This window comes from Eschrichtius robustus, chromosome 11 (genome assembly GCF_028021215.1).
Source record: "Eschrichtius robustus isolate mEscRob2 chromosome 11, mEscRob2.pri, whole genome shotgun sequence".
NCBI lineage: Eukaryota > Metazoa > Chordata > Mammalia > Artiodactyla > Eschrichtiidae > Eschrichtius > Eschrichtius robustus.
In genome coordinates this window covers 107,621,375-107,647,380 of record NC_090834.1, presented here as the reverse complement: position 1 = coordinate 107,647,380, position 26,006 = coordinate 107,621,375, and the positions used below count along the sequence as shown (strand labels likewise).

General features: G+C 51.6%; 3 protein-coding genes across 8 annotated transcripts; 2 read left to right on the top strand and 1 right to left on the bottom strand.

The window, feature by feature from the left end:
• Positions 1–1,560: 1,560 nt before the first annotated feature.
• Positions 1,561–4,907, top strand: AP5B1 (adaptor related protein complex 5 subunit beta 1). 2 transcript variants are annotated; one of them, XM_068555060.1, is made up of 3 exons: positions 1,561–1,611; positions 2,013–2,181; positions 2,286–4,907. In XM_068555060.1, the coding sequence occupies exons 2-3, from the start codon at positions 2,032–2,034 to the stop codon at positions 4,767–4,769; spliced, it is 2,634 nt and encodes an 877-aa protein (XP_068411161.1). In that variant the 5' UTR covers positions 1,561–1,611; positions 2,013–2,031; the 3' UTR covers positions 4,770–4,907. The 2 variants fall into 2 exon arrangements, with proteins under 2 accessions (XP_068411161.1, XP_068411162.1); XM_068555061.1 differs by lacking the exon at positions 1,561–1,611 and adding an exon at positions 1,623–1,836.
• A 5,747-nt stretch (positions 4,908–10,654) lies between these two features.
• On the top strand, positions 10,655–11,935 carry RNASEH2C (ribonuclease H2 subunit C). Its single transcript, XM_068554779.1, has 4 exons — positions 10,655–10,892; positions 11,083–11,279; positions 11,360–11,479; positions 11,804–11,935. Exons 1-4 carry the CDS (start codon positions 10,703–10,705, stop codon positions 11,828–11,830), a joined length of 534 nt encoding a protein of 177 aa, XP_068410880.1. The 5' UTR covers positions 10,655–10,702; the 3' UTR covers positions 11,831–11,935.
• KAT5 (lysine acetyltransferase 5) lies at positions 11,553–19,486 on the bottom strand. Of its 5 annotated transcripts, none has more exons than XM_068554775.1 (14): positions 19,310–19,486; positions 19,144–19,210; positions 18,750–18,818; positions 18,527–18,663; positions 18,081–18,263; positions 17,917–17,991; positions 17,733–17,807; positions 17,134–17,382; positions 16,971–17,060; positions 15,116–15,256; positions 14,943–15,036; positions 12,875–13,034; positions 12,659–12,740; positions 11,553–12,565 (listed from the first exon to the last, which is right to left on the bottom strand). In XM_068554775.1, the coding sequence occupies exons 1-14, from the start codon at positions 19,319–19,321 to the stop codon at positions 12,431–12,433; spliced, it is 1,569 nt and encodes a 522-aa protein (XP_068410876.1). In that variant the 5' UTR covers positions 19,322–19,486; the 3' UTR covers positions 11,553–12,430. The 5 variants fall into 5 exon arrangements, with proteins under 5 accessions (XP_068410876.1, XP_068410877.1, XP_068410879.1 ...); XM_068554776.1 differs by having other exon boundaries at positions 18,081–18,236; XM_068554778.1 differs by lacking the exon at positions 18,081–18,263 and having other exon boundaries at positions 19,310–19,484.
• Between the last annotated feature and the right edge of the window lie 6,520 nt (positions 19,487–26,006).

Sequence of the window (26,006 nt, the reverse complement as noted above, 5' to 3'; positions counted from 1 at the left end):
ACCAGACAGGCTCCTGTTACCCCCAAGCTGCCTTCCCTCCCAGGGCTGCTGTCATCCGGCCTCTTTCATCCTAGATTTAATTAGCCAGGCAGCCCCACTCCGCAGCCTCTCCGGCCGAAGTCATCACTCCCATTTTATAGGTGGGGAAACTGAGGCACCTAGAGGGAAGTAGTTTGGGATTGCCGCCTGTGAGTCAACTGTTGAGCCAGGGCCCAGAGGAGCTGGGACTGGGTTTTCCAGCTGGACTTGTCCCTTGGGGTGGATCCCTGTCTCCATCCCCTTGGCACCCTGGGCACCCAGAGAGCCTCTTTTCCAGCTCTCTCTACCTCACCACTCCCTACCACCTCCCATCTGGAGGGCAGCAGGACGGGGTGGGGAGGGGCCTGCCAAGCCCGGGGAAAGGTGAGAAACTAGTTGGCAGCGGCTGGCATGGGGGCTCAGGCCTATTTCATCTTCAGAGCGGGCTAATGAGAGCCAGAGGCGTTACTCAGATTGGCGGGCTGTGGGTGTGGGGTCTGGACGCCCGCGGTTCTGTGCCCTGGAAATCAGCGATCAGTGGGGCGTCTGCAGCCTGGACTCTAGACCCAGGAGGGGCTGTTAGCTGAGCCCCAGGCCCAGCCCTCTGAGTGCCCCCAAACAGCCCTGCTTCAGCCCTCTGGAAGTCAAGAGTGCTGGGCTCGGGCACTGCTCGACCCCAGATCTCCTGCGGCGGCAAGGCCTCAGTTTCCCGGTCCGTGCTAAGCGTGCTGTGAGCCCCGTGACCGGCCAGGCCCTGCCAGTCCTCACGTCTGCATCCCGTTGTTTTCCGGCTTCATCGCAGCTTGGGACTTGGCCCCGCCAGCTTTACCCCGGTCTGGCTGCCGCGACCCTAGCCGACCTTCGGCGCGGCCTCTGCCAAAGGTCAGCAGCTTCCGCCTGCCCCGACCCCGGCGCCGGCTCAGCGCCCCCAAGCCGAGCGGGTGGGGAGCCGGGGCCGGCGTCGGGGAAGCGAAGCCAAGCCCTGCGGCGCCCGCCCGACCGGTTTAGCCGGGCCCACGGCGCGCAGTTCCTGCGGGCGCCCGGGGACCGCACCTTGTACACCCCCCAGCGGCCACACGGGGAGCCCCAAGGACTCCAATCCGCGTCACCCCCAGGGGCCGCGGGCGGCTGGCGCAGGGTGCGCCGCGCCCGGGCGCCGGCGCGGGGCGCGCTGGTTGCCATCCTCAGCAGTCTGGCAGGCGCGGGCGGGGCCCGGGCCGCTGTCCACCGGAGCGCCCTGAGATTGCAGTCCGCGTGCAGAGGGGACCCTGGCATCCGCGAGCCCAGGCCCACCCAACTCCACCGCCTCTGCCTGGGCCTGCAGCGGTTCCGGGGAAGGGGAAGCCTGCGCACAGCGGGACAGTTACTCAGCCCCATCGAAACCAGCGAGTCTTCACCTGCCAGCAGGGAGGGCGGGGGGTCGGCGGCGCGGAGGGCGGGGGAGGCGGTGGCCCCGTTACGGCCCCGCCCCCGCGAGGGACCCGCCTCAGTTCGGCCGCCCACGCGCCGCGCGCCCCGCCCCACCCCGCCCGGCGCAGCCAGCCCGGAAGTAGCCGGCCGGCCAGAGCGCCAGCGGCCGCTGGGTCAGGCAGGGTGAGAGCGGCCGACCCGTTACCGCGGGCGCCGGGGTCCGGGGCGGTGCTGTGGCTTCGGTGCCGGCTGCGGGCAGGCGGCCTAATGAGCTCTCGGCACGCACCCCCGCGCCAGCTGCCTGCCCGGCACCCCCGCCCCTGCTCGCCAGCCCTCTTCCCCCCGGGGACCCTGGCGGCCCGCCCTAGCGTCACCCCCGAAACCTCTGGGTTTCATCTCGGGACCCGGGTGCGGGGTCCCCGCTGGCCTCTGCGCGTGGCCGAGGGCGGTTGGGATCTGCTAGGCGGCCCTGGGGTGACAGTGGCCCCTTTGGGGTTGGCGCAGGGGCTCGCGCGCCCTCTGGCGGCCGTGGGGCCCCGTGCGTCTCCAGCCCTCAGGTCTGATCCTCCCTCGCTTTTCTGCAGGGACTTGGCGTGCCTGACCATGGGGCCCACGAGCCGGGAAACCTGGGCCCAGCGCCTGGGCACCTTCCGGGCCAGCCCGTCCGCCTTCATGGCAGGTCCTGAGGGTGAGGATCTGGATCGTCACCTGCTGAGCGACCTGAGGAGTGAGAAGCTGAGCGAGCCGACTAAGGTAGGCCCTCCGCGTGACCCGTGTCCTGGCCCAGGTGGTCCCTTCAGCCCGCCGTGCCCTGAACCTCAGCTTCGTGATTCCCACCCAGAAACCCCTATCCCCAGGTTTCCTTGCTGGCTCTGAGCTTGGAGTACCCAGCCCAGCTGTGGCCGGACGCTCCTGCGGCCGAAGCAGCTGCCACCTCCCTGTTGGATACCTTGGTCCTTCTACCCCCGCGGCCCTCGGCTCTGCGGCGGCCCCTTCTGCTGGCGGCCACCACAGCCTTGGCGGCAGGAGGTGCGCTGGGCCCCACCTCGGGAGCCTCCCGCCGGCTCTTGCCGCTGCTGCTGGGCTTGGCCTCGGGCCGCGATTTGGGGCGAAGCTTTGGCCCTGCCTCGGAACAGCGCCCCCTGCAGGCCACAGCGTGGGAGTGCCTGCGGGAGCTGGAGAGCTGCAAGCCTGGGCTGCTGGGGGGCTGTCTGGGGCTGCTGCGGGGCCTGCTGGGGCAGGAGGGCCCTGTACAGCCACTCAGCCTGCTGCTGGCACTTGCCCTGCGAAACGCCTTGGTGATACAAGCCAGGGCCAGGGTGGGCCTGCAGGGCCTGCTCGTGGCTGGGGACTCTCCCACTGAGGGTGGTTCCTGGAACTGGATGCTAGCTGAGGAGGGTGATGCGCACCTTCAGCCCCAGGCACCCAGTTGGCCAGCAGCTGAGGGGGGGGAGTGTTGCCTTGCCACGCTGGAGCTCAGTCCTGAGGAGGCCCGGGAGCTGCGGGCTGCTGTGGCCCAGCTTCTGGACGCCTCCTACCTGCTCACTCCTGTGGCCCAGGCCCAGCTTCTGTGGCTGCTGGGCTGGGCCCTGCGGGGTCTTCGGGGACAGCCACCAGTGCTCTTCAAGCCACAGCTGGTACGGCTGCTGGGCACAGCACAGCTGACGCTGCTGCACGCCGTTCTGGCTCTGAAGGCGGCCTTTGGTGAGGCACTGTTCACAGCCCAGGATGAGGCCTTGCTGCTTCGCCGGCTCACCTTGGCTGCCCAGCACCCGGCCCTGCCCCTGCCCGCCCATCTCTTCTACCTGCACTGCCTCTTGAACTTCCCTGAGAACTGGCCGCTGGGCCCCGCAGGCGAGGAGGCTGCCCCGCTATTGCTGGGGTCCCAGCTATGCCGTGGCCTCCTGCCCAGTCTTCTGCATGACCCGATGGACCTCTTGGCCCGCCTGTATCTGCTGTGCCTGCTCTGTGTGGAAGACGAAGAAAAGGAGGAGAAGGGCCAGGATCAGAGCCCCCGGCGGTACCTGGAGGAGCTACTGGCTGGCCTGCGGCAGAGAGCAGCCCTGGGTGGTGGCCCCCGGGCCTTAGCCACTCTTTGCTTCCAGGCCTCATACCTCGTTGCTCGCTGCCTGGCCGGGCAACCTGCGGTGCTGACACCCTTGACCCACGGACTGGCCCAGCTGTACCGAGCCCGGCCTGCACTGGCTCCCCATTTCGTGGATCTCTTGGATCGGGTGGGCCCTGAGCTGGGGGAACCCTTGAAGGTGGTCTTGCGGCGGGAGGTGGTATCCAGGCCAGGCAGGGATGAGGCCCTTCGTTGGCACCTGCAGATGCTGGCAAGGGTGGCAGATGGGGATGCCCAGAGTGCCACCCTCGGCTTCCTGCAGGCTGCAGCTGCCCGCTGCACGGACTGGGGCCTCCAGCAGGCCCTCCTGCAGGTCTGCCGGGCCCTGCTGCGGGCAGGTGTTGGGGGAGGCCTGGCGGACTTGCTGCAGGTCCTGGCCAGGCAGCTGGAGGACCCTGATGGGCGGGACCACGCGCGCCTCTACTACATCCTCCTGGCCCACCTGGAAGAGCCCAAGCTGGGGGTGGCCCTGGGCCCCTCCCTGGCCGCACCTGCACTGGCCTCTTCACTGGTGGCCGAGAACCAGGGCTTTGCTGCAGCGCTGATGGTGCAGGAGGCCCCGGCCCCGATTCGGCTAAGCGTGGGTCCCCACAGAGCCAAGGGCCCGGCCCCAGTGCTGCAGCTCCAGGTGGAGGTGCTGGAGCAGGTGTATTCTCTGGAACTGCGCTTCCGTGTGGAAAGACAGCTCTATGCACCCTTGGGGGCTGTGCACGTGCCCTGCCTGTGCCCCGGCCGCCCCATCCGCCCTCTGCTGCTGCCTCTGCAGCCCCGACGCCCGGCTCCCGCGAGGCTGGCTGTGCGCGCCCTGTACACCACACCCAGCGGCCTCACCTGCCACGCTCACCTGCCACCCCTTCTTGTGAACTTCGCTGACCTCTTTCTGCCTTTCCCCCAGCCCCCCGAGGGGGCCAAGCTGGGCTTCTTTGAGGAGCTCTGGGACTCCTGCCTGCCAAAGGGCACCGAGAGTCGCTTGTGGTGCCCTCTCGGGTCACACGGGCTGGAGGCATTGGTGTCCCGCCACCTGGAGCCCTTTGTGGTGGTGGCCCAACCCCCGACCAGCTACCTTATAGCCATCCGTCTGCCCCCAGACTCGCGGTTGCTGCTGCGGCTGGAAGCAGCCCAGGCGGACGGAGTGCCTGTGGCCCTGCGGACTGATGACTGGGCCGTGCTGCCTCTTGTGGGGGACTACCTCCGGGGGCTGTCAGCGGCTGGCTGAGCCCCAGGGCCGGGCCAGGTAGGAGCAGGACTGCGGCCTTTGCAGGCTCTTGCCCAAGAAGGGCTGCTGAGAGCCAGGATACAGCCCCGTAGCTCCTTTCTGTAAAAAAAAAACAAAAACAAAAACCTATATTTGCTAACAACACTCACTGGTTTGTTTTCTTTTGGGCCCTGGTTGGGGGAAGGCACACTGGGAGGGGGGTCAGAGGCTCCAGGAAAGCTTCCAAGCTAGGAACCCCCAGACTGCAGGGCATGAAAGTTCCTTCCTGCCCGGATATGCTAGGATTCTCTAGAATCCCTGCCCAGGAGGCAGGAGAAAAAATATCCACATCTTTACTTCCCAGAGAGGGAAAAGCCTTGCTCAAAGCCACCCAGCAATTTAGGAATGAGAGTGAAGCTGGACTTGGGCCTCCTGACCTGTGAGCCAGTGCTATTCAACTCCAGAGGTTTGCAGGATCTCTGCACAGAGAGCTCAGGCTAGATAGGACGAGGGACAAATGGGCAGAAACAGAGGAGGCTGCAGCGGCCTGGTGTCCCCTTCCTCTAGAGCCCATGAGCCACAACTACCGAGCCCACGTGCAACAACTACTGAAGCCCGCTCTCTGCAACAAGAGAAGCCACCGCGACGAGAAGCCCACGCACCGCAATGAAGAGTAGCCCCTGCTCACCGCAACTAGAGAAAGTCCACGCAGCAACAAAGACCCAACGCAGCCAATAAATACATAAATAAACAACATTACTCATTAAAAAAAAAAGATTATAGAATATTGTATCCAACAAGAGAAGAATACATGTTCTTCTGAAGTGCACGTGGAACATCCACTGCGACAGACCACATTTTGGGCCATAAAGCACACCTTAGCAAATTTAAAAGAACAGAAATCTGCTTTTGGACCACAATGGAATTAAAGTAGAAATCAATGACAGAATGATAGCTGGAATATTGCCAAATATTTGGAGATTAAGCAACATACTTCTGTATAACACATGGGTCAAGGAAGCCCCATGAGAAATTTTAAAATATCCTGAACTAAATGAAAATGAAAATACAACTTGTCAAAATCTGTGTGATTCAGTGAAAGCAATACTTGGAGTGAGGTTTGTGGCATTAAATGAATATATTAGAAAAGAAGAAAGATATAAAAATCAATAATCTAACCTTTTACTTTAGGATACTAGAGAAAGAAGAGTAATATGAGCCTACAGCAAGTAGAGGAAGATGAATAAAAATTAGAGCAGAAATCAGTGAAATTGAAAGGAGGAATTCAACAGAGAAAATCGATGAAACCAAAAGCTGGTTCTATGAAAAGATCAGTAAAATTGATAAGCCTCTAGCCAGGCTAACTAAGAAAAAAGAGAGAGGACACAAATTATTAATACCAGAAATAAAAGAGGGATCATCACTACTGGGCCCACGGACATTAAAGGGATAATAAGTATTATGAACAATTCTGTGCCCACAATCTGATAAATGAAATGGACCAATTCCTTGAACGATGCAAAGTAACAAAACTTACACAAAGGAAAATAATCTGAATAGAGCTATATCTCGAGAAAGTGAGTCAATAATTAACAGTTGGGCTTCCCTGGTGGCGCAGTGGTTGAGAATCTGCCTGCCAATGCAGGGGACACGGGTTCGAGCCCTGGTCTGGGAGGATCCCACATGCCGCGGAGCAACTGGGCCCGTGAGCCACAATTACTGAGCCTGCGCGTCTGGAGCCTGTGCTCCGCAACAAGAGAGGCGGCGATAGTGAGAGGCCCGCGCACCGCGATGAAGAGTGGCCCCCGCTCGCCGCAACTAGAGAAAGCCCTCGCACAGGAACGAAGACCCAACACAGCCAAAAATAAATTAATTAAAATAATAATAATAATTAATAGTTATAATGGTTAATACTGTATATTGTTAACATATAATAATAAATATGTGAGGCGACACATATCAAATCATCACGATGTACACTTTAAATATCTTACAATTTTATTTGTCAATTATACCTCAGTAAAGCTGAAAAAAAATCTCTTAAAATGAACAACAACAAAAATTAGTGAAAATCTCCTAAAAAAAAAAAAGCAACAGGCCGAGATGGTTCCCTGGTGAATTCTTCTTGTGAAAAAACATTTCAGAAAGAATAACAATTCCTTACAATCTCTTCCAGAAAATAGAAGCAGAGGGAACACTTCTTAATTCATTCTATGAGACCAGCATTACCCTAATACCAACACCAGATAAAGACATCACGAGAAAGGAAACTACAGATCAATATCACTCATGAACATAGGTGCAAAAATCCTCCACAAAAAAAAATTAAGAAATTGAATTCAATATACATAAATGTATGCTAACCCTTTAAAAGAGTAAACAATGGAAAGATGAACTAAAATATTTAAAAGATCACATAGGGCAGGAGAGAACAGTTTGCAAGGAACAGGAATAGACACTAGGTTTCTCTAAATGGATCTTACTTTGTAGTTTGATTTTGGAAATGTAAATAATCACATAAAGTAAAAGTAAATCTTTTAAAAGCTATCTTGAAAAGTCAGAAGAGAAATGAAACAAACGATCCTAACTTTGTATCCAACTGGTAGCATAACCATAGAACTTAAAACCAGTAAATTGATTGTACATCCTAGTGGAACATACCTTAAGGACAAAAAGAACTACAAAAATAAAATTTTAAGCTGTTTGGTAATCATATTGTTAGCTGCAGTGTTGCTATTTTTATTCTGAGACTGTTGTGTATGTAGTGTGGAACCAAGTTGCTGAGAACTGGGATGTTTGAATGTAGGAGGAAAAGATATAAAGGTAAGAGCAATCAGGTTAGTAAAAACCCTGTAGTCCTACATGTAATAGTATAAACTCACGAAGTATTCTCTTTTTGAAAGAGAAAAATACATATTTCCTAGCTTTGTCCAACTGAAAACATTTAGAAACCATGTCCACTGAAAACATCTAGAAACAATCTAGCAGTCATGAGCACATCTAGTGTCAAACCGAATTAGTAAATATCAATTCTTAGTAAAAAGAACCAAGGATCCTTGGAGAAAGGATCCTTGGATGATTCCAAGTCTGGGGCGGGAACTGTTCAAGATGACCCAGGAATATCTTGTGGTTCTGAAAAACAAGGAAACCTATAAAAGACTACTAGGGTCGCATCAAAAGACTCAGGAGCTCAGTTGAAGAGGTTCCTGCTAGAAAAAGATGGGACAATTTCAGGATCAATAAGAATAACAAATACAAGTAACTGAAACATTCATAATGTTAAAAATCCATTATTTAATAATGATACCTATTTAATAATGATACCTTTTTTTTAAAGGTCACCATTGGAGCATGCCAGGGAAACAAGTTATTTCAAAAACTGAGAAATAGAAGGAAAGTATCAAGCAATTATTTTGCCTTTTTTATACTCAGTGTACCAATGGGCAACCAAATAGTTGATGAGGGGACATTTTCTTTTTAGGAGTATTCTAATAAATGAAGAAGAAGTGGTGGACTTAGAATATCAGTTTTGTAACCGCTAGTGAATTGAAGGATCTGGGCAATGATCATCCAGGGCTGCTAACATCACAAAAAAAGGGAAACATGAGGTATTATGTCCCTCCTGATGGAAAAACACACCACCTCCCTTGAAGCAGTCTTCCCCGTCCCCCACAAAGAATCTGATAAAGCTTCTAGATCTAATTACTAATTTACAGGAAATACAGGGCAGATGAACACAACACTACAGGAATGCAATCACTAAAATCCAGACTATGGGAAACTTACAGAACCAAAAATGTAAAAATAAATCAAACATCTACTCCCAAGTTAAAAAACCCTTAGTAGTACAGCTTTAACAAGATATATATATATAAGCAAATTGAAAGGCAGCTTCATGAGTATTGGTGAAATAGCATAAGCATTCCCATGAAAGTTTCAGGAAAAAGAAAAGGATGTCTGTTGATACCAGTAACATTTGAGATTGTTCTGAATGTGCTAGAAAAGAAAACAAATTACATGATGTAATGAGGAGGTAAAATTATCATTGTTTGAAAGTGAGATGACTAATTCTGGGAGACCCAGGAAATAAAACAAAAACTATTAGGAATAACGAAAATTTTCAATAGATATCTGTTTAAAAAATTAATATGTAAGAATCAACAGCTTTGGGACTTCCCTGGTGGTGCAGTGGTTAAGAATCCGCCTGCCAATGCAGGGGACACAGGTTCGAGCCCTGGTCTGGGAAGATCCCACCTGCCACGGAGCAACTAAGCCTGTGCGCCACAACTACTGAGCCTGCACGCCACAACTACTGAAGCCCATGCGCCTAGAGCCCGTGCTCCGCAACAAGAGAAGCCCCTGCAATGAGAAGCCTGTGCACTGCAGAGTAGCCCCAGCTCACTGCAGCTAGAGAAAGCCCGCGCAAAGCAACGAAGACCCAACACAGCCAAAAATAAATAAATAAATTTTTTTAAAAAAAGAATCAACAGCTTTCCTGAAAACTATGGCCTACAGGCCAAATCCAGCCCACTGTGTTTTTGCAAATAAAGTTTTATTGGAACACAGCCATGTTTATTTACTTACATATTGTCTATGGCTGTTTTTATGCTACAATGACAAAGCTGAGTATTTGTGTCGGAGACCAAATGTGAGGTTTGCCAACCTCTGCTATAGATAAATAATAATCAGAATGTAAAATGAAAAAAAAAAAAAAACGGATCTTGTTTGTAATAGAAACAATATAAGCTATCTAGGAATAAGCTTTAAAATATGTATAAAAGAAGAAAACCCCACAACTGTATGGATAAGACATAAAAGGAGACATAAATAAATGGTATTATGTATCTCATGCTTGGTAGAAAATGAAAGCAAAACTCTATTTAATCTGTCAATACCCTCCAGCCAAAGACCACCAGGCACGCATCTGTAGTTATTAGTTTTGCAGTGTGGGGTATCTCAGTAAGAAGGCATTAGGAAGGATTTCTAGGATTTGGGCTTGTGTTGGGGATATGAGGGAGGGTTTAAAGAAGTAGGACTTTTCTCTGGATTGGATGCTGTCAGCAAGTGGGAGTATTTCTATGATGGGATATGTTAACAAATCTTAACTATACGGAGGCTAAAGCTGCAATTGGTAAAGTAGCAACAGAAACTTATATTATCCAAGATAGAGGGATTTTCATTATTTTTGTGTGTTGGACAATATTTGTGTCTTTGTCAGTGTTCACATGATTACAGAATGATCTTGTTTTTGTTTTGATCCTTCACATCACAGAGTGACCTTGTCTGATGTCTATGTTCTGTGAAATTGTTCATGTTCAACAGAACACCAAGGCCAGCTCCTGGATGTCCGAGGATGTTTTTCTCTTTCTCAAATCTATAAATTAAATGCTATTTTAATGTTAATTACCAGTTATGTATGGGTTCGTTTTATGAGAGTACTTGCCAAAATCTATTTAAGTTGGGTATCTGGACAAATAAACATTAGGGAAGAGTTAAGAAATCAAAAGGGAAAGAGTACTGCGAAAACTAGACATAAAAAGAAAAGGCTGATATATTTGACTACAAAAAATAAAAGTCTTCTCTGTAATAAAAATGACCAATACAGAAGTTTGTAAGACAAACTCAGGTAAAATATCTTCAACACATTTGAGGAAGGGTTGATAATCCCTGGTTAAACACACACACACACACAAACAAGACAAAACAAAACACTCTCTACCAGTCAATATATAAAAAGTGAACTCTTAGGGATCGTTTTAATGTTTTACAATAAAAATATACTCTTGGAAAAAAAATTTCAAGAAAAAAATCTGGGGCTCGAACACAGAGAGGCGAGATTGCAGAGGAGTGTCAGAGTAGCCTACGCTTCCCAGTAGGCTCTGCGCTGACTGCCCCCGGCCTCCCGACAGGCTCCGCGCGCTTTACGCGCCAGCTTTGGCCTTAGCCCGCGAGCAATGGGGTCGCGACAGACAATGGAAAGCAGCGACGGGGAAGCCATCGACAAGCGCCGCGTCCACCTGCGCCCTGTTACGCTGCGCGATCCCGCCCCCGTCTTGCTGCACCTTCTGCCCTGCGAAGTTCTGGTTAACCGGCCCGCCCCCGTGGGGCTCTTCTTCACCCCGGCCATCCGCCAGGGTCCCGACGGTGAGCGCTCTCCGCTGGACTACGGCTCCCGGCAGCCCCCGCGCCGGCGCCGCGCTCTCCTCCGCGAGGAGCCGGCGCGAGGGCTCCCGGGGATCGTGGTCCACCGAAGGTGGCGGGAGGGCGGCTACCGGGCTTGTTCCGCTAGGCCTGGATCAGACCTTCACTGGGGCCCTGCGCCTGCCTCCTCCAGGACTGGAAGTGTCGTTCCGGGGCCGCAGTCTACGCGGCGAGGAGGTGGTGGTGCCGCCCGGCCTCGTGGGATATGTGATGACAGAAGAGAAGGGAGAGGTGTTGCTGGGGAAGCAGGACTTCTCGGAGGGTTTGCAGGATGACGAGCAAGAGGAGCAGGAACTGGTGGAGCCCCCGGAGGCGCTGGAGCGCGACTTCGTGAGCACGGGGCTATAGGGTTGCAAGGGAGCGCGGGTGGGAGCGGCGGCCCCGATGCTGAGCCGGGGCCCCTTCCCCAGGACCGCTTTATCGGAGCCACAGCCAGTTTCAGCAGCTTCACCCTGTGGGGCCTGGAGACTATCCCCGGTCCCGATGCCAGAGTGCGTGGGGCCCTAACCTGGCCCAGCCTCGCTGCAGCGGTGAGTACATGGATGGGCCCCCTTCCTCCCAGGCCCCATCCAACCCCCCACCCCCCACCCCTTCAAGGTGGTTTCCTAAGTTGTCCAGAATCTTGCCCGTGAGTGAATCTGGGGGCTTCGGGGCTGGAGAGACCAATGGGGCAGATGGAACCTGGGTCTGACTGGAGGATTAGACTGGGTAGGGGCAGCATGGCTTCCCCACCACTCTTCTCTGGCCTTCTAGAAGGGCTATGATTTTGAGCAGCTGGGTCTCTCCCCTGAGGATCTAGGCCACCCAGTCACTATACTGCAGAAATCCAATAGTAGAGGTGATTCCTGTTGCAGATTCACGCACAGGTACCCGAGGACTGAGAACCAGAGCTTGAAATTGAAAGCCACCGATCCCTTCACCCCAGTAAACCCTTCTTCACTTTGGAGCCTGATTCCATCACCCCAATAAAGGAGCTCGTCACAGAACACCTGTAAGTTTGCCAGCACCTTGGCGCCAGCACTGCCCCTTCTCCCACAAGGACCTTTCACAGCTCTGACCTATAGAAACAATTTATTGCCGGGGGCAGTGGGGCAAGAGAGGCCAGAATTCTGCAGCCAGTTCCCACCCCACCCCACCCCACCCACAGCTCCTACTTTACAAAAGAAATTTGTACAGCCACCAGTCCTCTATACAAGCCACCCGCACCCCCCATCTCACTGTACACAGCTGCCTGGCTCCCTCTGGTCCCTGGTTCACAGCAGGCCTGGACCTGCAGCCAGCTGACCTTGGAGTTGACCTGAGCCCTGAGCTCGCCTTGGTGCTAGGCACCAGCAGGCCTTTACCAGGCCTGTCCTCTCCTCGTGGAGTTGTCCTCAGCACTGTCTCCCTTGGCGCGCCTCTTGGAGACCCCAGTGGGGGAGGGATGGGCTATCAGCCCCAGTTCTGCTGGCTTTGCTGGCACTGCCACGGGCAGTGCCTGGTCACCATTTTCCCCTCTTGCTCCAGTCCTTGGGAGTGAAGTGCAGACACTTGGAGTCGATCCGAAGAAGCCGCTTGAGCATAGCCCGTTCGTGCCCATCCACGATGTCCTCCGACAGTGTGAGGATATACTGGCCCTGCACAGGAGACGGGGCCAGGCAGGTCAGCCCACGCGGGGCCTGCTCTCCGCACCCCTACACACACCTGTCTCCCCCTGCCTGCCTCCCTACCTTGTAGTAGTTGATGAGGTTGAGGTACTGTAGAGTGGAGATGACATCCTCCTTCTTGATGCTGGTAATTTCACTGATCTCACTGTGGGAGGGCAAAGATCAGGTCCCCTGGGGGCCTACATCTCCGCCCCAGGCCCCCAGTAGCCCGAAGAGTGAGAAAGCCCAGGAACAGACACGTCATGCCATGCACCCCCGGGTAGGCAGGGCAAGGCTCACTTGATGGTGATCTGCGGCCTCTCCCCGCTCTCTGACTTCAGCCCCATCAAGATCTCCAGAATGGTCTGGGACCAGTAGCTTCGGTAGGATAGGAGGCCAAGATCCGAGAGGGGCTTCTCAGGGGTCCCCGTTTTCCCTTCCACTTTGGAGAGTTCATAGCCTAAAGCAATGGAGCAGGAGGGGGTGGGTGAGCAATCACAGCGTTATGCACCCATCGTTTAAGAATGCAGGTCGCAGAGGTAGACTGCACGGCTCCCATCTTGGGCCTGCCATGTGGTAGTTCTGTGCCTCAGTTTCCTTGTAAAGGACTAGTTAACATACTGTTCACCTGTGTGCTGAAGGCACTGAGAGAAGCAGCTACAATCAACTAGAAGCCAGTGAGGGCTTACAGGTGGGATGCGGGGAGTGCAGAGAAAATGGTTTGTGGAAAGTAAGTGCCTCCAACTTTCCTCAGTCATACCAGACTCTCTGCGCCAGGATATGCGAGGAGAGAAGTGGGGCGGACCCCACCTCTGGTCCAGGCCTGAGGATGCTTGCATTCTCAGTCAAATCAGTCCCCCGGCTGTGACCTGAGAAGCATCAGCTGCTCTAAGAGCAGGCTGGCCTGACTGGGTGGCTGGGAGGAAGCAAGGAGAGGGGCACCAAAGCACTTCCCAAGTCAGAGGGAGGCCATTCCTCAGCAGTAAGCTACCTCTCCAGTGGCTCTCTCCCTCCCACTCTGACTGCTCTGCCCTCCTCTACCCTGCTGACCACTGGGCACTGGCAGGCAGTTCCTGGTGAGACCCTCAGGCCCTGCAAAACCCTGAGCGGTTTCACATCTCTTGGGCAGTATTCATTTCCCCATCAGGGCCCTGAGACGTCTCCACTACTTCTAGAAGCCCTTCTTTATCCTCAGTCATAACGAGCCTTGTGTTGGATCGTAGCCCTTTCTGCTTTCCCCCTTGATTCATCTTTATCAGCCAGTCTGACCCTCTTGCCCAACTTCCTGTGCCTTCCACCAAGCAGCCCGGTGGGGAGGACAGAGAGGCTTGTGCTTTGGAGGAAGGAAGCATGAAGAGGGAAGGGGCACACTTGAGTTCTTACTCAACTTCTGGGGGAGTGCATGCAGAGTCTTGACAGATCAACTGGAGGCCACACTCGCCTCCTCAGCTTCAGGAACTCCCAGCCCCTCCCAGTGAACACCGACCCACCCTCTGGAGCTGCCTGGAATGGTGCTTCTAGTGTCCTGTCTGCTCCTGCCGGGCACAACGGAGCACGTTTCCTTGGTGGCCCCGCACACATCCCATCTCCACTGAGGTCTGAGCTCCAAGGCCTAGACTGGCTTTCAGCAACCTTCTGCTCTTCAGGCAGAAGGTTTCCTGAGGATGTGACCCCATCTCGGCATCTTTCTATACCAATAAAATTTCTCAGAATATGACGGTGATCAAGTCAAGCCTCCAAGTCTTCACCAGACAGCTAAGCCTCCCTCCTTATCTCCCGGGTCAGAGCTTGGTTATCCCAAGGGTGTAGTGAGTGGTGAGTTGAATGGAATGAGGGTAAGAGGCTGGGAAGCAAGAGGGGGCCTTGGGGGCTAATGAAGAGTTCATGTCTGATGAGGGGCAGAGGCCAGATCCCTGTGAGTCACGTTTGATGTGACATCTGCTGTCCCCAAGGCTCAGGGAACAAGTGGGGAAATGAACCACAGGTCCTTGCCCAGGAACGTGCATAACCGCACAGGACCAGACAGCTGAGCAGGAGCGGCTCACTTGGCTTCTGCCCATGCCCTGGGCAGGAGCAGACAAGTCAGATTTGGGAAAAGTTGAGTGGTACTTAGAACCTTGGCCAAGGAACTATGAGGGGCTGAAAACCTAGTCCAGACGAACAGGGCAGTCACCCCAGAACGGAGAGAACCTTGGGAGAGTCTCATCTTTATTTCTAGCCAGTTCCCCTGGTGACTGGACAGCACAGCCGGGGCTGGGAACACAGCAACCCGACATGTCTGTGTGCAGCATCTGTGCATGAGACAGCGACGGGGCGTGGGCCTCCCAGGACCTGCCCCCAGCCCCCGGCCAGCAGCACAGGTACTCACTGAACTCGATCAGCAGCTTGCCGTAGCCGCGGCGCTGGTAGGGAGGCAGGGTCAGGATGCAGGCCACGTTGTAGTCTTCTGTGGATTCCTTTTCCTGGAAGAGGGGCAGGTGAGTGTGAGGGAAGGGACCTCGCTCAGGGCAGGACTGAGGAACAGCCTGGACGAGCACTCACCTTGGAGAAGTAGCCCACGATGTGGAAGCCCTTGCAGTCATACTCCGTCATGACGTAGAAGAGGAAAGGGTCTGTGTCATAGTACAGTGTCTTGTGGTCGAGGAAACACTTAGCCAGAAGACACAGGTTCTGGGAGTAACTCTACAAACGAAAAGGTCTGTCACCACCCTGGGTACCCAGCCTTGAGCATGGCCATTGGGCCAGGGTCAGCCTGAAGCTTCTTTGTCCCCCAGGCTGATAGGTGAGGAGCCTTCCCCCCTGGGGCCTGACCCAGTCCATCGGTCAGGCTGTCTGGTGCATGGGCCCTTCTTAGTGTCCAGGAGCCCATGTTTCAGCTCTGTGATGGTGTTCAAGCACCCACCTCCCGGTGAGCTGGCCAGGTCTGTTCCTGCTCCCCATACCCCCATCTAACTCTGGCCTGGAAGCCTCCACTGCCCTCTGCCACAGTTACCAGTCAACAAACTGATGTGTCCCCACGAAGAAAGACTGACCAAGGATTATGAGAAAAGCTCTACCTGTGTGACAGTCTTAGGAAACTGGTTGTCAAAAAAACAACACTCTGCAACCCAAAGTCACACCTCTTGAGAAGTGATCTGCTCTTCTACAACAGGGGTAAAGAATTCTGGAATGTGACAAAATAACTGCCTCAAGGGCTGCCCCAGCAAAATTATTAATCTTGCTACTTTACTTCTATTCTCACAACTTTCCTGCATTTCAGATTTGGCTTTTTAAGCACCTGCTGGGCACGGCCATGTGGATACCCAAGCCCACACTTAATACAGTTAACAGTGGTTAAACCAGCATCTTCCTCTCAAGTCCCCCCACCACCCAAGCAAGAGCTGTCCCCTGCCAGTCTAGGTGACTGCCTCTCCCTCCCCGCCCTCCAAGCCCCAAGGATGGAGGCATTTCAGTTTTAAAGGTCCCTCCAGGTTATGCCCTTCTTCCTCCCCACAGCCAGACTAAGGCAGGTTTGAAGCCCCAAACCTGTAGTGTCCCCACTTCCCAGCTGACCTCAATCCCACCACCTGAGCTCTGTTCCATGTAAGACAGCCTTGCCTCATCCTGTCTGCCCTCCAGCCAGAAGAAAGGATCTTCGCCTTTTACACTGTCTCTGCACGTTTTTTTGCATTTCACAGATAACGCATTTTTTTTAACAAATTGAAGGTTTGCGGAAACCCTGCATTGAGTCTATTGGTGCCATTTTTCCAAAAGCATTTGCTCACTTCATGCCTGTGTCACATTTTCATAATTCTTGCAATAATATTACAAACTTTTTCATTATTATTATATTTGTTACGGTGACCAGTGATTCTCAATGTTACCACTGTAATTGTTTTTTTAGACACAATGCTACTGCACGCTTAACAGACTACGGCATAGCGTAAATGTAACTTTAACATGCTCAGGGAAACCAAAAAAATTGGTGTGACCACTTTATTTCGATGTTCACCTGATTGTGGTGGCCTGAAACTGAACCCGCAGTATCTCTGGGGTCAGCATCCATTCCTGCCCTTCAGAACCCACTGCTTGTGTCATGGCTCAAAGGTTACCTCCTCTGTGAAGCTCTGCTCTCCACCTCTTCCGGATCCTGATAACCCACCCTTCGTGTTTCATGACACGTATCACGCTGGGATCTATGCAGCCATTAGCACGTCTGCTTTCCCCTGTGAGATTCTGTCTAATTCACCTTGTACAATATCTCCCACCACCTACCCTACAGCAGGAATGCAATAAATGGGGTGAACAGATCTGTTAGCCAGAATGGTCAGTGTTTTCCTGAGCTGGAAGAAGCTGCTCACTTGACTCCCTCAGACTCCCGGCAACAAGGACTCCCCGCTGCCCCTCAGCCACTGACCTTGTTCTTACGTCCATCGATCTCAAAGAAGGAGATGGTGCCCTTTCGGTAAATCTCGTTGCCTGGAGGATGTCGCAGGTCACACTTGGTCTGAGGAAGAGAGAAGAATTAGGGGTGGGGGTGGGGGGTTGCTAGGAGGGTGGCCTCCTGGGACCCCTCATACCAAGTGACGCTGCAGACACTTGAGGCTTCGGCCGTACTTGAGGCAGAACTCGCAGAGGTAGAGGACGGGCAGCGTGGTGAGCTCCTGTGGGTATGGGGAGAAGTACCAGGGCTTGAGGCGGTGCCGGCCCAGCTCGATGCACTCGATGTTCTTCATCCGGGTGACGATGTCGTCGTGGCTCCGGTCAGACACCAGGCTCCCAGTCATGCGAGGAGCTGACGGTATTCCATCTGAGCTGTCCTGCGAGTCCTGCCCAAGGCCGGTGGAAGACACCAGGTTACAGGAGACAATTCAAGCAGGGCACTTTACAGCTCCCAGCCTTTCCACAGGTTTCCTTGTTCAAACTTAACAGCAAACCTATAGGGAGAGGTACTAAAATCCCCACTTTCCAGTTAAAGAAACCAAGACTTGGAAAGTTTTCATTTGGAATGTAGAAAAGATCACCCAATGCCTGATCTGAACCAGCTCCGCCTCACTCCTAATCCCACCAACACCATCTCTGCTCAGCACCCCTTGTTCATTTTTAAACTAGTCGCTAAAGTCTCCGCCCTGCCTATGTCCCCTCCTTTTCACCCAGCCTCCCTCTTCCTCAGACCTACCTCATCAGTGCCCAAGCAATTCGATTTTCGCTTCCGCCCTGGCTGAGCTGCCACTGCCCTACGGGCTGATCCATTCTGCAGATGAGAAAGTAGGAATAGAAAACAGAGCTGTGAAATGAGCCCGAAAGGGGCTACCAGAGATTAGAAGAAGGGAAGGGAAGAAGAGACGGTTTGGGGGACTCACCTGGGGAAAAACTGAGGCTGGGGCTGTCTCGCTGGGCACTGGAGTCGCTGGTGAAACCACCTCCACCTTCCGTTTCTGCAGAGAGAAACCAGGACAGGTGGGTCAGAAGGTAGAGAAGGTGGGACCTGAGAGGAAAGCAAGGTCCCTGGAATTGCTGAGGGTACCGTTGAGCGGTGGTTGGGCTGCAGGCAGGAGCTGGAGGAGAGCGGCTGGTCGGGCTCGCCACCGGGAATGGCCTCCCGCTCCTTGGGCAGGTTGAAGCGGAGTGTGATCTGGACCGGGATTGGCAAGGTCTTCCCGCTGGCCTGGGCGGAGGCCGGCTGTAGAGATAGGTCCAGGGTCTTCCTCTGGGGTGGGGTTGGTGGTGGGAGCAAGAAGGGGAGTAGGGCCCCCTCAGCATGAAGTGATCAAACCCCACCCTCTGCCCTTTCAAGGACAAAGGAACAGCCACTGGACTCTGGAAACTACATCTGCAATTTGGCCCCCATCCTTCGCAAGCTGAAACCAGGGTGGAAGGGGACAGCCTCCAGCCCATCCAGGAGCCACTGAGGCCAAGAGATTTGAAAAGTAGGAGGCAGGAGAGAAGAGGTGAAGCAGGGGACCTACTCACCACCTCTCTCTCTGGAGAGCCGGGGCGGGACCCAGGAAGTCCGTTCTTGGTGGGGGTCTTGGCCTCTTTCTTGGGGAACTGGATCTTCTTTAGGTCCAGCCGCTCGTGGGTCACCCATTCATCCAGGCGTTTGTTGACTGCAGCAGTGGGGATGGCTCAGGAAGGAGTGCCAGAGGCTGCCCCGCAACCCTGCAGCCCCACCTCATCCCGGCCCAGAACTCACAGTCAATGTAATGGACGTAGAAAAGCTTCCGGCCACTGATGTCCTTCACGCTCAGTATCTCAGCCAGGGCTGTGGAAACAGCAGAGGCAAGGGCCTTAGACAGACCAGGCCATGAGGCTCCACCCTCCTACGACCTGAACTCCACCACGAGGCCCGGTTCCTAAGCCCCAGCACTTGGAACCGCTCGCTCAAGCCCCCGTTAGTCACCAAGTGCCATGCCCGCTCCAAGCCCTGCCCGGTCCCTCACAAACGGCTAAAAGCCACGCCCCTCCGGAGTATCTGCGCCCCGCCCGCTCCAGGATTCTAGAGGCCCCACCCCCTCCCCGGGGTTCGGTTGACTCTCCCCCGCCCCTCGCCCTCAGGTTCCTTAGCCCCGCCCCCCGACGTCACTCACGCCACTCATCTTCGTTGTCTTGGTTCCGCCGCAGCACGGGCAGGCGGCAGCCCTCGATTATCTCCCCCTGGGGAGACAGCGCGGCGCCAGGGTCGGCTACTGGGGGGCCTCGGGCTCTACCCACCTCCCCTGGCTCCCTCCGCCCCGCCCCGGGCACCGGACTCACCACCTCCGCCATCTTCCCTCCCTCCACTGCCACTTCCGGCCCCTCTGGGAGACGTCACTTCCGGGACTGAACACGTTGTAGGCCTGGGCCTCCCCGAAGCGGCTTTACGAGAGGACCCTTGAGAGACGTCGCCGCCCAGCTTGCTGACGGAGCCGGCCCGTTTGGCTGCTGGGGGAATGGTGTGTTTTAAGTCTCAGGCCAGGTCCTGGGTGGAATCCCCACAACGTGCACAACGATTGGAGGAAAACTGAGTCCGTCACGTGACGCTCACTGGGTGCGACGCCGGTCACGTGGGACTGGTGTTAGTGCTTTGAGGGCGGCCGGGCTGGGGCGTCTCCTACTGGCGTAACGATGGGTCGCGGGGGGTGAACTGCGCGTGCTCGGCCGGGAGTTGGGGGGGCGGGTCTGGAGAAGTGGCCGGGACTTGAAGGACTCAACGCGTCGCTAAGTTGTGGATTTCATTCTTTAGGGCTGGGAGTCATGGAAGATTTATGGGTTTGTTGTTTTGTATAATAGGTTGCTAATTATAAGAGTAATTACAATATTTTTCATTTATGCATTCAACAAGTGCTTAGTTACCGCCTACCATGTGCCAGGCACTATTCTAGGAGCCTGGAATAATCAGTGAATAAAATAATCTCCTCCTCCTGAAGCTTGCATTCTTGGAGGTTGGGAAGAAAAAAAGAGGGGTATAGATAACAAACAGTAAATATATTTTAAAAATAAATTATCTAGTCTATTAAAGAGTGATAAGTGTTTTGGGAAATCAAAAAAAAAAAAAACCTGCAAGGCGAAGGAAATGGGCAGGTAGGCAAACTGTGACCTGCAGGCCAAATCCAACCCTCTGCTAGTTTTCCTACAGCCAGTGGGCTAAGAATGGTTTTTATATTTTTTAAAGCTTGGGGAAATATCAAAAGAATATTTCATGACACGTGAAAATTATGAAATTCAAATTTCAGGGTCCGTAAACAATGTTTTGTTGGAGCATAGCCACACTCATTCATTGACGTTTTGTCTATGACTCCATCCACATTAAAACTGAATAATTGGAACTTCCCTGGTGGTGCAGTGGTTAAGAAGCCAGCTGCCAATGCAGGGGACATGGGTTCCAGCCCTGGTCCAAGAGGGTCCCATGTGCCTCGGAACAACTAAGCCCATGCGCCGCAACTAGTGAGCCTGCACTCTAGAGCCCACGCACCTAGAGCCTGTGCTCTGCAACAAGAGAAGCCACCGCAATGAGAAGCCTGCGTGTAGCCCCCACTCACCGCAACTAGAGAAAGCCTGCGTGCAGCAACGAAGACCCAACGGAACCATAAATAAACAAATAAATAAAATGGATAACTGGGACTCACCTGGTGGTCCAGTGGTAAAGAATCCGCCTTACAATGCAGGGAATGTGGGTTTGATCCCTGGTCAGGGAACTAAGATCCCACATGCCATGGGGAAACTAAGCCCTCATGCCACAACTACTGAGTTTGCATGCCTCAACTAGAGCCTGCGAGCCGCAAACTAGAGTCCATGTGCTCTGGAACCCGTGCACCACAACTAGAGAAGAGAAAATAAACCTGCACACCACAACTAGAGAGAAGACTGTGTGCCGCAAGGAAAGATCCCACATGCCGCAACTAAGACCCAATGTGGCCAAATAAACAAATAAATATTAAAAAAACGAAAAGAAGAAGAAGGAAGGAACATGGACTTCTGTTTTCCAAATGTATGTGCTATGGTTGTGCCTAAAAGATCCAGATCCATCAAAGTGCTGGCTGAATTCAAGGTGGGGGTAAACAAGCATTTCCTCTAAACTGCACTAATGATGTGTCCGTGACCTTGAGGGCTGAAGATGTTTCTTCTGGGTAAGAGCTCTTGGGCTGGTGTGTTTTTCAGCGCAGGGTTGTCATTGCAGGTGGGCTGTGACCAGGCCCATGGCCTTTGTGGAACATTCCCTGTCACAGTGTCGTGGAAGCAATAACTAGTTCCCGGGAAAGACCCCGAGCCAGGAGAGGGGCCGGAAGCTGAGCCCCACTGGGCTCAACAGCTCGCTCATTTGGGAAAACGGACTTGTGCTCTCCTTTATATCTCAGGGGATCTAAAGGAAAACAAGTACCCAAGACAAAAGTCAAATATTCAGAATGACACCTTTTCGGCCCAGTGAAGGCTTAAAAAAAAAATTCAAGAACACAATTCATTTTCGTCATCTCTAGTTTTCAGAGAGGGCTTTTTAAAAAGTGTATTTGCTGCACCCATTAAAATCATTTTCTACAAACGGTTACTATGAGCTGCACTTTCTGGGGTGGGACAGGTGAATGCTGATGTGGGGATGGGGGAGAACAAGGGCAGCAGGGGCCTGTCATAGAAGGGGGTCGTGGCTGTGGGAGAGAAGGTTCCATAGCGTAAACCTCATCCTACCAGCCGATACTCTTTATTCTAAGAGAAGTTCATGAGGAATGGTTGCCAGTGTTGTTCTAGATTGACAAGGTGTTAATTTCTCGGTAGGTTGTAACTTTAAAAATAAAAAATTATTTGTGTTAAAAAAAAAACCAAAAAAATCAAAGTGGGGGTAAAGACTGCTTGGCAGAGAGTCCAAGGCTGCAGGCCCAGGTCTGGGAATCCTCAGCATGGATGGCAGCAAGGGCAGGAAAATGCCCGCTGGGCTAGGTAGTTGGCTGGTCCTCCGAGACTTCAGGGGGCACTCTCGCAGAGGTGGGGGTGAGAGAAAGCCAGACTCTGTAGGGGTCGAGGAACTGGAAGCAGCACAAATACACAATTCTTTAGGGTAGTTTGAGTTTGCATGAAAAGTTAAAATGACTCTTAGAGGAAAACATAGGCAGAACACTCTATGACATAAATCACAGCAAGATCCTTTTTGACCCATCTCCTAGAGAAATGGAAATAAAAACAAAAATAAACAAATGGAATCTAATGAAACTTAAAAGCTTTTGCACAGCAAAGGAAACCATAAACAAGACGAAAAGACAACCCTCAGAATGGGAGAAAATATTTGCAAATGAAGCAACTGATAAAGGATTAATCTCCAAAATTTACAAACAGCTCATGCAGCTCAATATCAAAAAAACAAACAACCCAATCCAAAAATGGGCAGAAGACCTAGATAGACATTTCTCCAAAGAAGATATACAGATTGCCAACAAACACATGAAAGAATGCTCAACATCATTAATCATTAGAGAAATGCAAATCGAAACTACAATGAGATCTCATCTCACACCGGTCAGAATGGCTATCATCAAAAAATCTACAAACAATAAATGCTGGAGAGGGTGTGGAGAAAAGGGAACCCTATTGCACTGTTGGTGGGAATGTAAATTGATACAGCCACTATGGAGAACAGTATGGAGGTTCCTTAAAAACCTAGAAATAGAACTACCATATGACCCAGCAATCCCACTACTGGGCATATACCCTGAGAAAACCATAATTCAAAAAGAGTCACGTACCACAATGTTCATTGCAGCTCTATTTACAATAGCCAGGACATGGAAGCAACCTAAGTGTCCATCGACAGATGAATGGATAAAGAAGATGTGGCACATATATACAATGGAATATTACTCAGCCATAAAAAGAAACAAAATTGAGTTATTTGTAGTGAGGTGGATGGACCTAGAGTCTGTCATGCAGAGTGAAGTAAGTCAGAAAGAGAAAAACAAATACCGTATCCTAACACATACATATGGAATCTAAAAAGCAAAAAACAAAAAAAAATGGTCATGAAGAACCAAGGGGCAAGGCGGGAATAAAGACGCAGACCTACTAGAGAATGGACTTGAGGTTACGGGGAGGGAGAAGGGTAAGATGGGACAAAGTGAGAGAGTGGCATAGACATATATACACTACCAAATGTAAAATAGATAGCTAGTGGGAAGCAGCCGCATAGCACAGGGAGATCAGCTCGATGCTTTGTGACCACCTAGAGGGGTGGGATAGGGAGGGTGGGAGGAAGACGCAAGAGGGAGGAGATATGGGGATATATGTATATGTAGAACTGATTCACTTTGTTATAAAGTAGAAACTAACACACCATTGTAAAGCAGTTATACTCCAATAAAGATGTTTAAAAAAGGAAAAAAAAATTTTTTTTTTAGCTTTCTTTTTTTGTTTTGGGCCACACCTCGCAGCTTCTGGGATCCTAGTTCCCAGACAAGGGATTGAATCCAGACCGCTGCAGTGGAAGCGCCATGTCCTAACCACTGGACCACCAGGGAATTCCAGCTTTTTACTTTTTTTTTTTTTAAGGAGAGTGATTGGAGGGGAACCAGAGGGGGCTGCAAGGATGAGGAAGGACGTTTCTATAAAACGTGCATCAGTTGGACATTCTTGGTTGTAAATAACAGAAAACAAAGAATAAACTCCAAATAAACTGGAGTTCTTACCTCCCTGGAGCTGGAGCAGCTCCAAAGCTGGTCAACTCTGTGGCTCAAAGATGGCACCTTTATCCACCAGCTCAGTCGGTTGGCTTTGTTTTCAAGGGGATTCCCCTTAGGGTGGCCCAGTGCCCGCTGCAGCCGCTGGGCCACACGCTTCTGCTTTCACACCTCCTGTTTCCAGGCATAAACGCCTTCTTGGCATTTCTCCGGAAGTTTGTGTTTTGCTGAATCCTGAGCAGGGCTGATTTCATGGGTGTAAGACCAGTGCAGTTGCACAGGGCCCAGAACTTAGAAGGATCCTGCACTTAGTTTAATGCTCCATTGTTGCCATCTTAAAAATTCTTAATTTTTGAACACGGGGCCCCGCATATTCATTTTGCACCAGGCCCCACAAATTTCATGGCTGGACCTGATCCTGAAAAAAATCAAGAAAAAAAGGATTATAATTCTCCCTCAACAGTTAAGGCTTAGCAATCCACGTGGAGACGTTACTGCTTCAGAAGAACTCACTGATGTCGGGTTAAAAGCAAAAGCAGAAATAGGACTATGAAAGCCAGAAGTCATCGTGATGAAATTAGTTTTGCTTCTTGTAGCTGTTACCATTTTGTAAGTGTAGGTTTGTGGCCCTGATAACAGTGAGTCAGTCTTTTTTTTTTTTAAGTTATGGTAAAATATACATAACATAAAATTTACCATTTTAACCATTTTTGAGTGTACAGTTTAGTGTCATTAAGTACATTCACTTTGTTGTGCAATCATCTCCACTATCCATCTCCAAATCTTTTCACTTTCTCCCTCTAAGAATGTCACCACTCTAGATACCTCATACAAATGGGATCATACAATATCTGTCTTTTTGCATATGGCTTATTTCACTTAGAATAATGTTTTTAAGATTTGTCCATGTTGTAGAATGTATCAGAATTTCATTCCCTTTTAAGGTTGAATAATATTCCATTGCATGGATATACCACATCAATGAGTCATTCTGGCAACTAAAATATAAATTAATAAATTTATATACAAGTATTCTTTATACAAATTTTGTGAATGGTGTTCAAGAAATAATGCCTTTTGGAAGTAAAATAAGTTCTTAAATTGGTCATTTCACCAAGAGATTCTGTGTAGTACTGCTAATCTTGCTAGAAGATCTAAATGTTACATTATTCAAATACTACCCAATGATGTTCACAGGAGTATTCCAGTATTTTAAATATTCACTATAGGCTACAGTTCTTTGTGAATACTTTAAGACAGGGGTCCTCAACCCCTGGGCCATGGACCAGTACCAGTCCGTGGCCTGCTAGGAACCAGGCCACACAGCAGGAGATGAGCGGCGGGCAAGCCAACTAAACTTCACTGTATTTCAGCAGCTCCCCATCACTGGCATTTCCGCCTGAGTTCCGCCTCCTGTCAGATCAGCTGCGGCATGAGATTCTCATAGGAGCGCGAACCCTACGGTGAACTGTGCATGCGAGGGATCTAGGTTGTGCGGTCCTTATGAGAATCTAAAGCCTGGTGATCTGAAGTGGAGCTGAGGCATTGATGCTAGCACTGGGGAGTGGCTGCAAATACAGATTACCATTAGCAGAGAGGCTTGACTGCACAGAGACCGTAATAAATCAATTGCTTGCAGACTCATATCAAAACCCTATCAGTGAGTGGCAAGTGACAAGCTGCATCTTGCAGAGTAGATTGGACATAAGCAACACACTTCGGGTGTCACTGTCTCCCATCACCCCCAGATGGGACCATCTAGTTGCAGGAAAACAAGCTCAGGGTTCCCACTGATTCTGCATTATGGTGAGTCGTATAATTATTTCATTATATATTACAATGTAATAATAATAGAAATAAAGTACACAATAGATGTAATGCGCTTGAATCATCCTGAAACCACCCTCCTCCCCCTCCCATCTGTGGAAAAACTGTCTTCCACGAAACGGGTGCCTGGTGCCAAAAAGGTTGGGGACCCCTGCTTTAAGAGGAGAAAAAAAAAAAAGTTGTGAAAGTTATGTAATACTCCAACAGGAAACCAGAAACTGATCTGAAATCTGAATTAACAGTATTGATTTCAACAGCAAGACCAAAATCAGGACTAGCAGATAAAATATTTTCCTCATTAAGAAAGGAGATGAGGGATTTCCCTGGCGGTCCAGTGGTTAGGGCTCCGAGCTTCCACTGCAGGGGGCAGGGGTTCGATCCCTGGTTGTCGGGGAACTAAGATCCCGCAAACTGCATGGCCCAAAAAAAAAAAAAAAAAAAAGATGAGATGAGATTTTACAAAGGAACGTATACACCCAAGTTGTTGA